The sequence below is a fragment of the Zingiber officinale genome, chromosome 2B (genome assembly GCF_018446385.1).
Source record: "Zingiber officinale cultivar Zhangliang chromosome 2B, Zo_v1.1, whole genome shotgun sequence".
Lineage (NCBI taxonomy): Eukaryota > Viridiplantae > Streptophyta > Magnoliopsida > Zingiberales > Zingiberaceae > Zingiber > Zingiber officinale.
The window spans coordinates 123,673,663-123,686,903 of NC_055989.1; the positions used below are offsets into that span (position 1 = coordinate 123,673,663).

The window sequence follows — 13,241 nt, forward strand, 5'->3', positions numbered from 1 at the left end:
ATACAAACTCGCAATTAGCATTAATTATATCCCTTAATAGATGTGTCTATAATAACAAATCCATTTGTTACAAAATAACATACTCCCCTAGTCAATGGATAAACTTTCTGTGTCTGAATTTATGACTAATAATCGATTATTTATAAACACTAGTCAATTGATGTTAGTAGTCAAATACACCAATCAATCTAGAAACTTTTTATATACAATCTCGGACACATTATATTGCTATTTGATTCTGTCCGAGAGTCGAGTCGACGGGCGCTGAGGACATGGCGCTCTATGCTGTTTTCGAGTGGCCTTCCAGATGACGAGGACCTCTGGCGAACCTGCAACAAAGCCGAGCAGGGAAGGGATTCCTGACGACGATCCTCCGACGCTCAAGTCAGGCGATGGTGAGATGAAGTAGAGGCAGAGTAACGAGACTATAGCTATAGTGAAGAATCGTGTATACCTCCGTTGAAGTCAAGGGGTCCTTATATAGGATCCCGGGGGAGCGTGCACACGTCTCACGAGGCGTGCACGCTCCTCAAAGCATACCTCAAAGTGGGCGTGTCAGAAAAGTGTGTCTGACATCATACCGCAACCGTCCGAGCATATCTCAGACATGACAGTGGAAACTTCCACTGTACGATCTTCTGTCCGGTCCGATTTCCGACCATGCTGTCTGTCGGCACGCATGTCTCGAGAAGGATATCACCAGCTGTCCATTTTGTCCTCTTATATCTCTTGTCCGTTACCAGGCTGAGCGTGTAACGACCCGGCCCTTTGGCCTCTTGGGCGGCCCTTGTGGCGGCCCAACTGGCGACCCTTATATCGTCGGCCCATTTGGCGACCTCTCATGTCGTCGACCGACGACCCTTGCCGTGTCGTGACTCACTAGGACTTTCCACCCCTGGCAGTGGATTTTTGCCTCCCCCAAGATTCGAACTCTAGACCTCCAGGCTTAAGTACTAGAGTTTATTATTTAAGTTCTTAGTCTTTTCCTTGTAAATCCGTGAATTCTCATAGGCTTCCAGTCTAATCTCCTCAAGTTCTTGAAGTTGCGATTTCCTTTCCTTTCCAGAAGTGCTGGTATCAAAGTTGCATGCTTTAACTGCCCAATATGCCCTATGCTCAGTCTCCACTGGTAGATGACAAGCTTTTTCATACACAATTCTGAATGGAGACATTCCTATAGGGGTCTTGAAAGCAGTTCTATAAGCCCATAATGCATCATCAAGTCTCTTGCTCCAGTCCTTCCTATCTGGTCCCACAGTCCTTTCAAGAATTGATTTAACTTCCCTATTAGACACTTCAGCTTGCCCATTTGTCTGAGGGTGGTAGGGAGTAGAAATCTTGTGCACAACCCCATATTTGCTCAGCAAAGCTTTCATGTGTCTGTTACAAAAGTGACATCCTTGATCGCTAATGATCACCCTGGGTACTCCAAACCTGCAAAAGATGTGTGACCTGACAAAACTAACAACCACTGAAGAATCATCAGTCCTGGTGGGAATGACCTCCACCCATTTGAAAACATAATCAACTGCCAATAAAATGTATAGAAATCCATAAGAGACAGGAAATGGACCTATAAAATCAATTCCCCAAACATCAAAGATTTCACAAAACAACATAGTTTGTTGGGACATTTCATTCCTAGGGCCTATGTTTCCAGTTCGCTGACACCTATTACATGATTTATAAAAAACATATGCATCGCGAAACAGGGTGGGCCAATATAATCCACACTCTAACACTTTCCTAGCAGTTCTTTGGGATCCAAAATTGCCACCACATGCTAATGAATGACAAAAAGTAAGTACAGAATGAAACTCATAATCAGGAATGCACCTCCTAATGATCTGATCACTACAAAACTTCCACAAGTAAGGATCATCCCACGCATAGAATTTTGAATCATTTTTTAATTTATCTTTTTGAGCTTTTGAAAATTGTGTGGGATAAACTTGTGCTACTAGAAAATTAACCAGATCCGCATACCATGGAGTCTCACCGTGTAGCTGTAGGAGGTGCTCATCTGGAAACTCATCAGCAATATCCTTGTGGTCAATTTCTCCCTCGATCCTACTCAGGTTGATCTACCACTAGGTTCTCCCTTCCACTCCTATCGCGTATCTCCACGTCGAATTCTTGGAGCAGAAGCATCCATCTGATCAACCTAGGTTTCGCATCGGGCTTCTTGAGGAGGTATTTTAGAGCTGCATGATCAGAAAATACAATTACATGAGAACACAATAAATATGATCTGAATTTATCCAAAGCAAACACAATAGAAAGAAGCTCTTTTTTTGTTGTGGTATAGTTTGCTTGTGCAACATCCAAAGTCTTTGAAGCATAACAAATAACGTGTGGTGCTCCATCCACTCTCTGTGCAAGTACAGCTTTCACTGCATAATTTGAAGCATCGCACATCAACTCAAAAGGAAGGCTCCAATCTGGTGGGCTAATGATGGGTGCTGTAACAAGGGCTTCTTTCAGCTTCTCAAAAGCCTCTTTGCACTTCTGATCAAAATGAAAAGTCACATCCTTCTGCAGTAGCTGACTCAAGGGAAGAACAATTTTACTTAAATCACGTATGAATCTCCTATAGAAACCTGCATGACCAAGAAAAGCTCGAACCTCCCGCACGCATGCGGGGTGAGATAAAGAAGATATAACATTAATCTTAGCAGGATCTACTTTAATACCTTCCCTAGAAATGACATGTCCCAAAACAATGTCGTGCTCAACCATGAAATGACATTTTTCAAAATTTAAAACCAGATCTGTCTCAATGCAACGATTCAAAACTCGAGATAAATGTTCCAAACATGCATCGAAAGATGAACCGTAAACCGAAAAGTCATCCATAAAAAACTCCATGCAATGCTCTAATAACTCACCAAAAATACTCACCATACATCATTGGAATGTCCCTAGTGCATTGCAAAGCCCGAACGGCATATGTTTGTACGCGAATGTACCAAAGGGGCAAGTGAAAGTGGTCTTCTCTTGATCCTCAGGAGCGATGCAAATCTGAAAATATCCTATATATCCATCAAGGAAACAATAGTGAGACTTCCCTGCCAATCTCTCCAACATCTGATCAATAAAAGGCAATGGGTAGTGGTCCTTTCTGCTAGTCTGATTCAGTTTCCTATAGTCCACACAAACTCTCCATGAATTCTGAATTCTGGTAGGTACCAACTCATTAGCCTCATTAGCTACCACTGTAATGCCTAACTTCTTGGGAACCACATGAATTGGACTTATCCATTTGTAGTCAGAAATCGGGTAAATAATACTAGCCTGTAAAAGTCGAGTCACCTCTTTCTTTACAACGTCGAGTATTAATGGGTTAAGTCTTCTCTGTGGTTGTCTCACTGGTTTCACATCCTCCTCTAAATAAATCCGATGCATACAAATCGAAGGACTGACACTAGGAATATCAGCAAGTGTCCACCCAATAGCTTTCCTATGCTGTCTCAGAATTCCCAATAATCTCTGTTCTTGCTCTGGCTCTAAATTCTGATCTATAATAACAGGTAGCTGCTGTCCTTCTCCCAAAAATGCATACTTAAGGTGTTCAGGAAGGGGCTTCAACTCTGGCTGCTGTGCATCAATAACAGACTGTAGTGATTCTTAGGGTATTGCTCCCTCTGTGCAATCCCTTACACTTACATATTCACCTTTTCCTGATTCAGGTGACACTTCAATCAAAATATGTGATTCTTGGGGTATTGCTTCCTCTGTGCAATCCCCTACACTTAAATATTTGTCTTCCAATGAACTTGAACTACCAACGAGCTCCATATCAACTGCTCCCACATTACCATCACTTTCAGTAGAAACCTTAGAATCATATAGGCACTCCTCACCCTCAGAAATATCCAGCTGAGACTCAAGGCCAAAAGTCAAATCCATGCTAATCAACTCATCTGCTATGTCAATGCTAAGAATAGAGTGGTCCTCTGACGGGTGCTTCATAGCATCAGATAAACTAAACTGAACCACTATATCTGCAAACTCCATGGATAGTGTTCCAGCGTGCACATCAATCTTCGTTCTTGCAGTCTTCAGAAATGGCCTACCAAGAATGAGTGGAGATCTATTCGCAAGTAAATCTCCCTTCATATCCAGAATGTAGAAATCTGCAGGAAAAATAAGCTCTCTCACCTTCACCAACACATCTTCAATTACTCCGGCTGGATGAGCTTGGCTATGGTCAATTAACTGAATAACAACTCCAGTCTGCTGTAGAGGACCAATTCCAAGTGTCTGAAAGACTGATTTTGGCATCACATTGATTGATGCTCCTAGATCCAACATGGCATCTTCGAAAACACAACTTCCAATCTCACAAGGCACAGTGAACACTCCAGGATTTTCACATTTTTTAGGAACTGGCTGAATAAGGGCTGAAACATTCTTCCCCATGCTAATCAATTCTTCCCCATTTAACTTCTTTTTGTGAACACATAAATCATTTAGAAATTTAGCATATTTCGGAATTTGCTTAATCATTGTTAACAAAGGCACATTCACTTCCACTTTGATGAATAAATTCACAAGGTCTTGAAATTCTCTAGCTTTCTCTTCCTCTACATTCTTTCTTTGCTGGACTTTTCTTTGAGGAAAAGGCAAAGGGATGTGAATATCGGCACCTTGCTGTTGAAAATTTCTTTCTGAATTCTGAACTTCTGTTGGAGCTTTTCCTGAGCCATCAAATTGAGTAGAATCTGATAATATTAGCTGTGCAGAATCCGGTTGAACAACACCAACATTTCCAGGTAATGCAGAATCTGTTTGGGCTGAAGATGCTGAAAAATTCCGAAGCTAATTTGCAGTAGAATCTAACTTATTTTGAACAAAATCTGGAGGTTGCACAACATTTGTTGAAGCTGGAATTGAACCTGATGAAACCAGATTTGATCCACCTGGAACATTCCGCACTAATTCTGAAGTTGTCTTACCACTTCGAAGAGTCAATGCACTAACATTTCTCCTAGGATTTGGAGTTGTTTGTGAAGGCAATTGATTTGATCCTTGGACTTGCCTCTGATTGATGTTGCTTGCCAACTGGCCAATTTGTCTCTCAATGTTTTGCAAAGCAGAATCGGTCCTCTGTTGATGTTGTTGCTGCTGTAAAACTAATTGCTGCTGTTGCAAAATCTGCTGCATCATATCCTCCATCTTTTGTTGCTGCTGTGTACTTGCTGCATTTGAACTGTTGTTACTACTTTGATTTGAATAGGACCTCGGTTGAGAAGAAAAAGAAGAATTTGGTTGCTGCCAATTCTGTGTAGATTGCTGGAAATTCTGTGTAGGTTGTAAATTTTGTGTAGGTTGTTGGAAATTCTGTATTTGCTGCTGAAAATTTGGTTGCTGATTTTGTGGATGGAAAGAGGCATATGATTGCTGTTGGAACTGATTAGGATGCTGAAATTGTTGATTTTGATGCTAGAATTGGTTTGGAACAGCAAGTGACTGAAATTGCTGATATTAAAACTGATTTGGAGCGTTGGATTGTTGAAATTGCTGAAAATTATGCACATTCTGATTTTGAGGTGGTTGTTGGTAGAAGGAATTCCCGTACTTTAAATTTGGATGATCCTTCCAACCCGGATTGTAGGTGGAAAATTTTGGATCATATCTTTGCTGAAATTGTGGTCTTGATATAGCCGCCATTGATTCATCTTGATGGAGATTTGGACATAATTCCGAAGTGTGCTCTTGACTCGAACAAATGCCACAAACTCTCATCGTTTGAACTGGAAAAGATGAAACTTGGCTAGCACTATTCAACGCCATTTGTTTTACTAAAGATGTCAACTCCAACAATGAACTCTTGTTCTCCTTTTACTCATTTGATACCGTTTGAACTTCACCAACTCCTCTAGTAGTAAGTGCCCTACTCCCAAATTGTTGAGAATTTTCTGCCATATTTGCAATGAGTTCCCTTGCTTGTTCTGGAGTCTTGTTAACCAAAACACCTCCAGCTGCAGCATCAATCATGCTCCTATCCATAGGTAACAAACCTTCATAAAAATATTGAACAAGTAACTGGTCACTAATTTGATGTTGAGGACAGCTTGAACACAATTTCTTGAACCTCTCCCAGTAATCATAAAGAGTCTCTCCCACAACTTGTGGAATACCACAGATGTTCTTCCTTATAGTTGTGGTTCTAGAAGCCGGGAAGTATTTCTCTAAAAATGCCCTCTTCATGTCAATCCAACTCGTAATGAATCCGGCTGGAAGATAGTACAACCATTCCTTTGCTGATCCTGATAATGAAAATGGGAAGGCTCTCAACTTGATATCCTCCTCTGAAATGCCTTGTGGTTTCATAGTAGAGCAAACCACATGGAACTCATGCAAATATCTGTTAGGATCTTCCCCTAATAAGCCTTGAAACTTAGGAAGCAAATGAATTAAACCCGATCTGAGCTCGAAATCCACTGACAAGTCTAGATAAGTAATGCAAGAATACTTGTAAGCCGTATCAGGAGCAGCAAGTTCCTTCATAGTTCTGTTGTTCTTTGCCATTGAAATATCCAAAACTTGAAAATTACTTTCAGAAATTTCTGGTGTTCTCTCTTGAATCCTCAAAGCTCTAAAAGTCCTCTCTATCTCTGGATCAAGCTCAAACAATTTATCGCATGAAGACCTGGTCATAAACCACAATCAACAAGTAGCAACAAGTCGATAGGCAATAAATCAAGACAATGAAAATGAAGAAGAGATAACACTCTGCACAATCTAAAATCAAACAAACAATACTAGTTTTTGTTTCCTCGGCAACGACGCCAAAATTTGATAAGCCTAAAATTTTACGTGTCACAAATGGACTTATCAAATTAACGTAATGTTTTAGAACCCTAAATTTGCACAAGAATTATGTAGTATAGGGCCCAAGTCGATTTCCTCAAGGAAACTAGTTGGTGAGTATTTGATTCATATCCAAATCTCTTCTTGGGTTCTTTTTGGGTTTTCTTCTTAAAAGTGGGGTTGTGGGGTTTTGAACTAAATCCTAAATTAAAATCAAAATACAAACCAGTAAAATAGACGATAATTATCTAAATCTAATCTACAGCAGAATTTAAATTCAACAAGAAAGCTAAATTTTTTAACAAGCTAAAGATACTTATCCTAAAGTAATTAGAAGAGCAACTAAACTTAAAGACCAACACAACTCAACTTAAATTTGTAGAAAATTATAGAATCACACAGCAGAATTGAAAGGCAGATCAAACACTTAGAATCACAATTTTCACAAACAAAATTTGCTAAATTAAGTAGGGAATAAAATGCAAAATTAAAATGTGTAGAAACTGAATTGCAGCTAAATTGTAGAATTTAGTCTAATGTGCAGGACATAAATTGCAGTAACAAGTTTGCAGGAAAAAGATGATTAAAGAACTAAATTGCACTAACAAAAATTAAAGAGTTCAAGTGCAGTAGTAAGAATTTGGAAACAGGAATTGAAGAAACAAAATTGCAGGAACAAAATACTTAATCTAAATTGCAGAAATGAAACTAGCCAAACTTAATCTCAATCAATTCTCAACACCAAACTCCTTGCCGTCACACAAGGACCAGAATTGAAATCTTCGACTCCGGAAATCAGAGATGAAGCGAAGACAGCTGCTAAACTTGGTTCCACACTGCAGTTGAAGTCTCAATTGAAGAAACCCTCACCAACGTTGACTCCAAAAGCAGATCTGAAATTGTAAATGCAGGAAAATTATGGAAATCATAGATCTGAAACTGTACAGAGCAATGGGGGGTTGTTGGTGGGCGAATGATCGACGAGAACCACCGGAGAACCCCTCCGATGATCGTTGATGAAGGATGGAGGGTGAATTTGCTCCCTCCATAGTTTCCAGCACTTACAGCAGCAAGGGAGCTTCAGACGCAGAGAACTCGCAATAGAAACCCTCTTAGCGAGATTCCAGCTACCTGAGGTCTGCCCAGAAGTCGTCTTAGTCTTCTACACCAACATTGACGCTTGAGAAGTTGATCAGAAGAAGATTTGGGGGCTACGATGGAGAGAAAAAATGCGGATGCAGGAATTTGGCACGATGAACAGTAGGCGCAGCCACTGTTCATCCGCGAGTTTTCTGGACTTTATACCTTGGTCCAATTAAACCGGAATTAGGGTAAATCCTGATCTGGTTTAGGGAGAATTTAGGGATTTGGTGTGAGGGTTGAACTTAGGTCAAGAGCAATGGGTTGGCTTAATGAATTTGGTTGGAGTCAAATAAAATGTGAATCTTCTCCACTTGGTTGAACTCCTCTTGAGTTGATTAGGCTTCACTTGAATCATGTATCAATTCCTATATCCTACAAGACCCAATTCAAATGGTGAGGAATATATCATGATTTAAGAAATGAAATGAAACTTAGCTCCACACAATTCTCAATTTACAAACAATCTAAATTGTGTCAAGTAGCAAATAAAATTAGCTAAAAAGTCCCCATATCAACCAAGAAAATGAGCCCAAATAAATGAGTTATCACTGCCTCAGACATGGTTGAGCCGAACTCGAAGAATCCGAATAATCTCTCGATTAGCAACTTCGGCTTGTCCGTTGCTTTGCAGGTAAGCCACGGAGGAGAAGTGTTGCTGAATGTCGTACTCCTCACACCATTCTCGGAGATGCTGGCTGGCAAACTGCCGCCCATTGTCGGACACGAGCCGGCGTGGGATGCCAAACCGACATATTATGTGATGTCAGATGAACTTCTTGACCATCTGCTCGGTTATTTTTGTCAGTGGCTCAACCTCGACCCATTTGCAGAAATAGTCCATCGCCACCAGTAAAAACGTTCGCTGCCCGGTCGCCATGGGGAATGGTCTCATAATGTCCATGCCCCACTGGTCGAACGGTAGGGATGGCAACGGGGCGGGGCGGGGGCGGGTTTGTCATTCTCATCCCCGCCCCGTTTTCATTTTTTCGGGTTCAGGGATTCCCCGAACCCGAACTCACGGGTTCGGGGATTCCCCATCCCCGCCCCATTTCTAAATTAATTTATATTATTATTATTATTATTTAATAATAATTATTAATGATAATATTAATATCAATATCAATAATATTATTATTATTAATATTTTCAAAAATTTTAATATTAATATTAACACTATTATTAATATTTTTTTAAAAAATCATATTATTATTTATTAATATTAATAATAATAATATTCGGGGCGGGTTCGGGGATGGGGATAGTATTCCCATACCCGCCCCATCCCCGAAAAATCGGGGATCCCCATCCCCATTTCGAGTTTTCCCCGCGGGGCCCCAAACCAGCGGGGAAAATTGTCATCCCTATCGAACGGGCAGGATACTGTGGACGCCTTCATTTCCTCCGTTGGCCGATGGGAAAAATTGTGATATTTTTGACAGGAAAGGCAGGTGGCAACGGTTCGAGCGGCATCTTCCTGGAGGGTCGACCAAAAGTATCCAGTTAGCAAAATTTTCCTTGCCAACGAGCGATCGCCCGGATGCCCTCCGCAGGATCCTTGATGTACTTCCTATAAAATGTACTCCACATCTTCCTAGCTGACACATTTTAGAAGCAGTCTGGAAAAAGCCTTTTTGTAAAGCTGATCCCCGATGAGGGTGAACCAACCAGCTCTCTTCCTCAGCAACTGAGCTTCTTCCCGATCTGACGGCGTAGCTCCCAATGATTGTGCTTTAATGGCCAACTAGGGTTGGTACTGTATGCCGAACTCACTGAGCTCTGTTGTCCATTTGATCAATCGTCCGGACGCCTCGGGATTAAGAAGTACTCTTTCTAGAGGGTTGTTCGTCATGATAACAATTGTGTGTGCGAGAAAGTAGGGCCGGAGTCTCCGGGCGGCAAGGACCAATGCGAAGGCAAGTTTCTCGAGGCTAGTGTAGCGGGATTCAACATCCTTTCAAATGTGACTCAGAAAATACACTGACTGTTCTTCGTCGTCCGACCGCACTAACGCCGAGCCAACAGCATGTTTGGTCGAGGATAAGTAGATGCGGAGCGGCTCGCCGATAGTCGGCTTAGCTAATACAGGTAAAGAGTTTAGATAAACCTTCAATTCTTCGAACGCCCGGTCACATTCTTCATCCCAATAGAACTTGGTGGCTCGGCGCAGAATTTTGAAGAAAGGCAAGCTCCGATCGATCGTTTTGGAGATGAACCGCAACAAGGCCGTTATCCGACCGGTAAGGCGTTGCACTTCCCTTAAGTTTCTAGGAGGCGGCATGTCCTGCAGCGCTTTCACTTTGCTGGGATTCGCTTCTATGCCCCGCTCGGTAACGATGTACCCCAGAAAGCGACCGCTCTTTGCTCCGAACATACACTTCTGGGGATTTAGCTTGACTCCGTATGTCCTCAGCGTCTGGAAGGTTTCTCTATATCTGCACAAAGGTTGGCCGCTCGGCTCGATTTAATAAGTATGTCATCAATATATACCTCCAGATTTCGCCCGATCTGCTTCCAAAACACATTATTCATGAGCCGCTGGTATGTGGCACCAGCGTTCTTCAGTCCGAACGGCATCACATTGTAGCAGTAGGTGTCGTATGCCGTAATGAAGCTCACTTTCTCCTGGTCTTCCAGGGTGAGAGGCACTTGGTGGTAACCCTGATAGGCATCTTGCATGCATATCAGCTTGCATCCAACTGTTGAGTCTACCATCTAGTTAATTCGAGGCGGAGGGTAAAAGTCTTTTGGGCACACCTTATTCAGATCCCGGAAGTCGATGCAGACCCTCCACTTATTGCCCGATTTGGAGACCAACACCACATTCGCGAGCCAGCTTGGGAACTGCACCTCACGTACATGGTCGGCCTATAGTAATTTCTCGATTTCCGCTCGGATGATGACGTTCTGCTCCGCACTGAAGTCCCGCTTCCTCTGCTTGACGGGTCGAGCGTCCGGCCGAACATGGAGCTCGTGCTGCGTGACATTCGGCGAGATGCCTGGTAGCTCGTGCGTTGACCATGCGAAGACGTCGTGGTTGCGCTGTAGGCACCTGATCAGCTCTTCCTTCAGGCCCGCTTCCAAGTCTGATGCAATGAATGTGGTGGCCTCCAGTCGGCCATCCTGGATCTGCACCTCCTCCTTCTCTTCATAAACTAAGGTGGGAAGCTTTTCGGATATGGTGTTTACCTCAAGGCGCGGCGCTTTCCGAGCGGACTTCGATTCAGCTCGAATCATTTCCACATAACATCGCCGGGCGGCCAGCTGATCTCCGCAGACTTCTCACACCTTGTCTCCACGGGGAATTTGATTTTCTAACAGAAAGTCGAGACGACCGCCAGGAACTCGTTGAGAGCTTGTCGTCCCAGTATCACGTTGTAGGTGGAGGGGGCATCGACCACGATGAAGTTAGTGGTCCGCGTCCTTCGAAGCGGCTCCTCTCCTAGCGAGATGGCCAAACTGGTTTGCCCAACCGGCAGAACCTCATTGCCAGTAAAGCCATATAGTGGGGTTGTCATGGGCAGCAGTTCGGCCCGGTCGATTTGCAGTTGATCGAACATCTTCTTGAAAATAATGTTGACCGAGCTACCTGTATCAATGAATATGCGGTGAATAATATAATTTACTATTACCGGTTGGATGATGAGTATGTCATCGTGCGACACTTCAACTCCTTCCAGGTCTTTGGGCCCGAAGCCGATCTCGGGGCCCTGTGCCCGCTCTCGACTGCAGCCTACTACATGGATCCTTAGCTGTTGAGCGTGCGACTTTCTAGCCCGGTTTGAGTCACCGCCTATTGGTCCACCAGCAATAATGTTGATCTCGTTCCGAGCAGTGTTGTTCCTGTTTTCTTCCTCTCGAGCAGTGTTGCTCCGAGCAGTTCCTGTGAGTTTTATCCACTTGAGCAAATAAGGAGGGAGGAAATTGTTTCTCCTCTATTCTTTCAGGATCCAATGACTACTTGTGGATGACTTTCGGATGCAATATCTCAGCCACTCAACCTTATCATATACAACTTCATTGGAAACATAATTGAATTGGACTTACAAACATCATGGATTGTCAAATTTAACAAATGCTTTTATACATAGTTGGTTATAATGGCTTTAAATCTTCTTGTAACTAAACCAGCGCTCTCGGACAAATCAAGTATTCTACATCAAGGTGGGTGGTACTTAGATTTCGATCTTTTTGTGATCCTTTGCTCATTAATTTACGGGCACCCACATTAATACAATGGTCAACATTCTTATATAAAAGGAGTATGGCAAGAGGCATTGAAAATTTCTATAGGTGTTTTATCTTGTGATATATCATTAAATATAATTTATTTTTTAGGGACTTATAAATAAGGGCATGCATAAAGGGGAGGCTAATTAGTGTAATGATAAAATTATTATTATCGTGTGATTTAAAGATTATGAGTTCGAATCTCGAAAATAATTTTTTAATTTGAAAAGTAAAATAAAATTGTCTACAATAGATTCAGGACCTGCATTAATAAGACTTCGCGCACTGAATCATGGAAATGTCTTATATGTCAAATTGAGAAGTTTCTAGGGATTATAGAGGACACATAGACCTTTCCAAAACATTTTCCTAAAGGGATAATAACATGTCATGCTATGTGTTAGGAGTCTTAAATTTACACTATCAAAGGGAAACATTAGGTTGGTATGAGATATACTTTCTACTATAAATTTATTTATTACACATCATGAATTTATGAATTTGTGATTAATTTATTTTATCTTCGCTTCAATTATTTGGTGTTTTTAAAGTGCTTAATATATTTCAAAATGTTTCAAATGCATAGAATTTAAATTCTTTACCTACTCAGTTTTTATAGTTTCATCTCACGTATTATTATACTTCGCCATATGGACCCACATCCGACACATCGATAAAATTATTATTATGAAGATTAAATTTATCGCATCCATAAGATATCAATTTGTGTCTTCACACTTGTTGGAAATGTGTCCCATCAAAGAAGAGATTCTACGTGCACGCTCAAGGCGAGCATATTTTCCAAAATTTTCTTTGAAAAGATTTATCAGTAAAATATCTCCGACACAGTACCTTAATAGGACGAGTATATTTTTGAAATGACAGTAGAAGTCTCCGTCGTACAATGTTCTGGTTGTTCATATTCGGTGCCGACGATGGAGTATACTGCTAGGTCGAGCGGACTAACCTCTTGACCGGGAATCCGTTGGTCCAGTGTATCATTCGCTCGGCCGAAATTCCACTATGCTTGTGTTACGTCCGTTCGGCCGGAACAT

The 13,241-nt window shown here is 41.8% G+C and overlaps 2 protein-coding genes across 2 annotated transcripts; both read right to left on the bottom strand.

Annotated features, from left to right (window-relative positions):
* Window positions 1-1,609: 1,609 nt before the first annotated feature.
* Window positions 1,610-8,501, bottom strand: LOC122046995. Its single transcript, XM_042607993.1, has 2 exons — window positions 7,882-8,501; window positions 1,610-7,709 (listed from the first exon to the last, which is right to left on the bottom strand). Exon 2 carries the CDS (start codon window positions 4,507-4,509, stop codon window positions 3,628-3,630), a length of 882 nt encoding a protein of 293 aa, XP_042463927.1. The 5' UTR covers window positions 4,510-7,709; window positions 7,882-8,501; the 3' UTR covers window positions 1,610-3,627.
* Window positions 4,822-5,673, bottom strand: LOC122048646 (serum response factor homolog A-like). The gene is made up of 2 exons (XM_042610186.1): window positions 5,539-5,673; window positions 4,822-5,445 (listed from the first exon to the last, which is right to left on the bottom strand). Exons 1-2 carry the CDS (start codon window positions 5,671-5,673, stop codon window positions 4,822-4,824), a joined length of 759 nt encoding a protein of 252 aa, XP_042466120.1.
* Window positions 8,502-13,241: the final 4,740 nt, after the last annotated feature.

Excerpts from the sequence above, each read along its gene's own strand:
- LOC122048646 (XM_042610186.1), bottom strand. The coding sequence starts at position 5,673 with ATGGCGGCTATATCAAGACCACAATTTCAGCAAAGATATGATCCAAAA. Across the intron at positions 5,446-5,538 it reads AACCACCTCAAAATCAGAAT|CATCAAAATCAACAATTTCA; the intron begins GTGCATAATTTT and ends AACCAATTCTAG.
- LOC122046995 (XM_042607993.1), bottom strand. The coding sequence starts at position 4,509 with ATGATTAAGCAAATTCCGAAATATGCTAAATTTCTAAATGATTTATGT.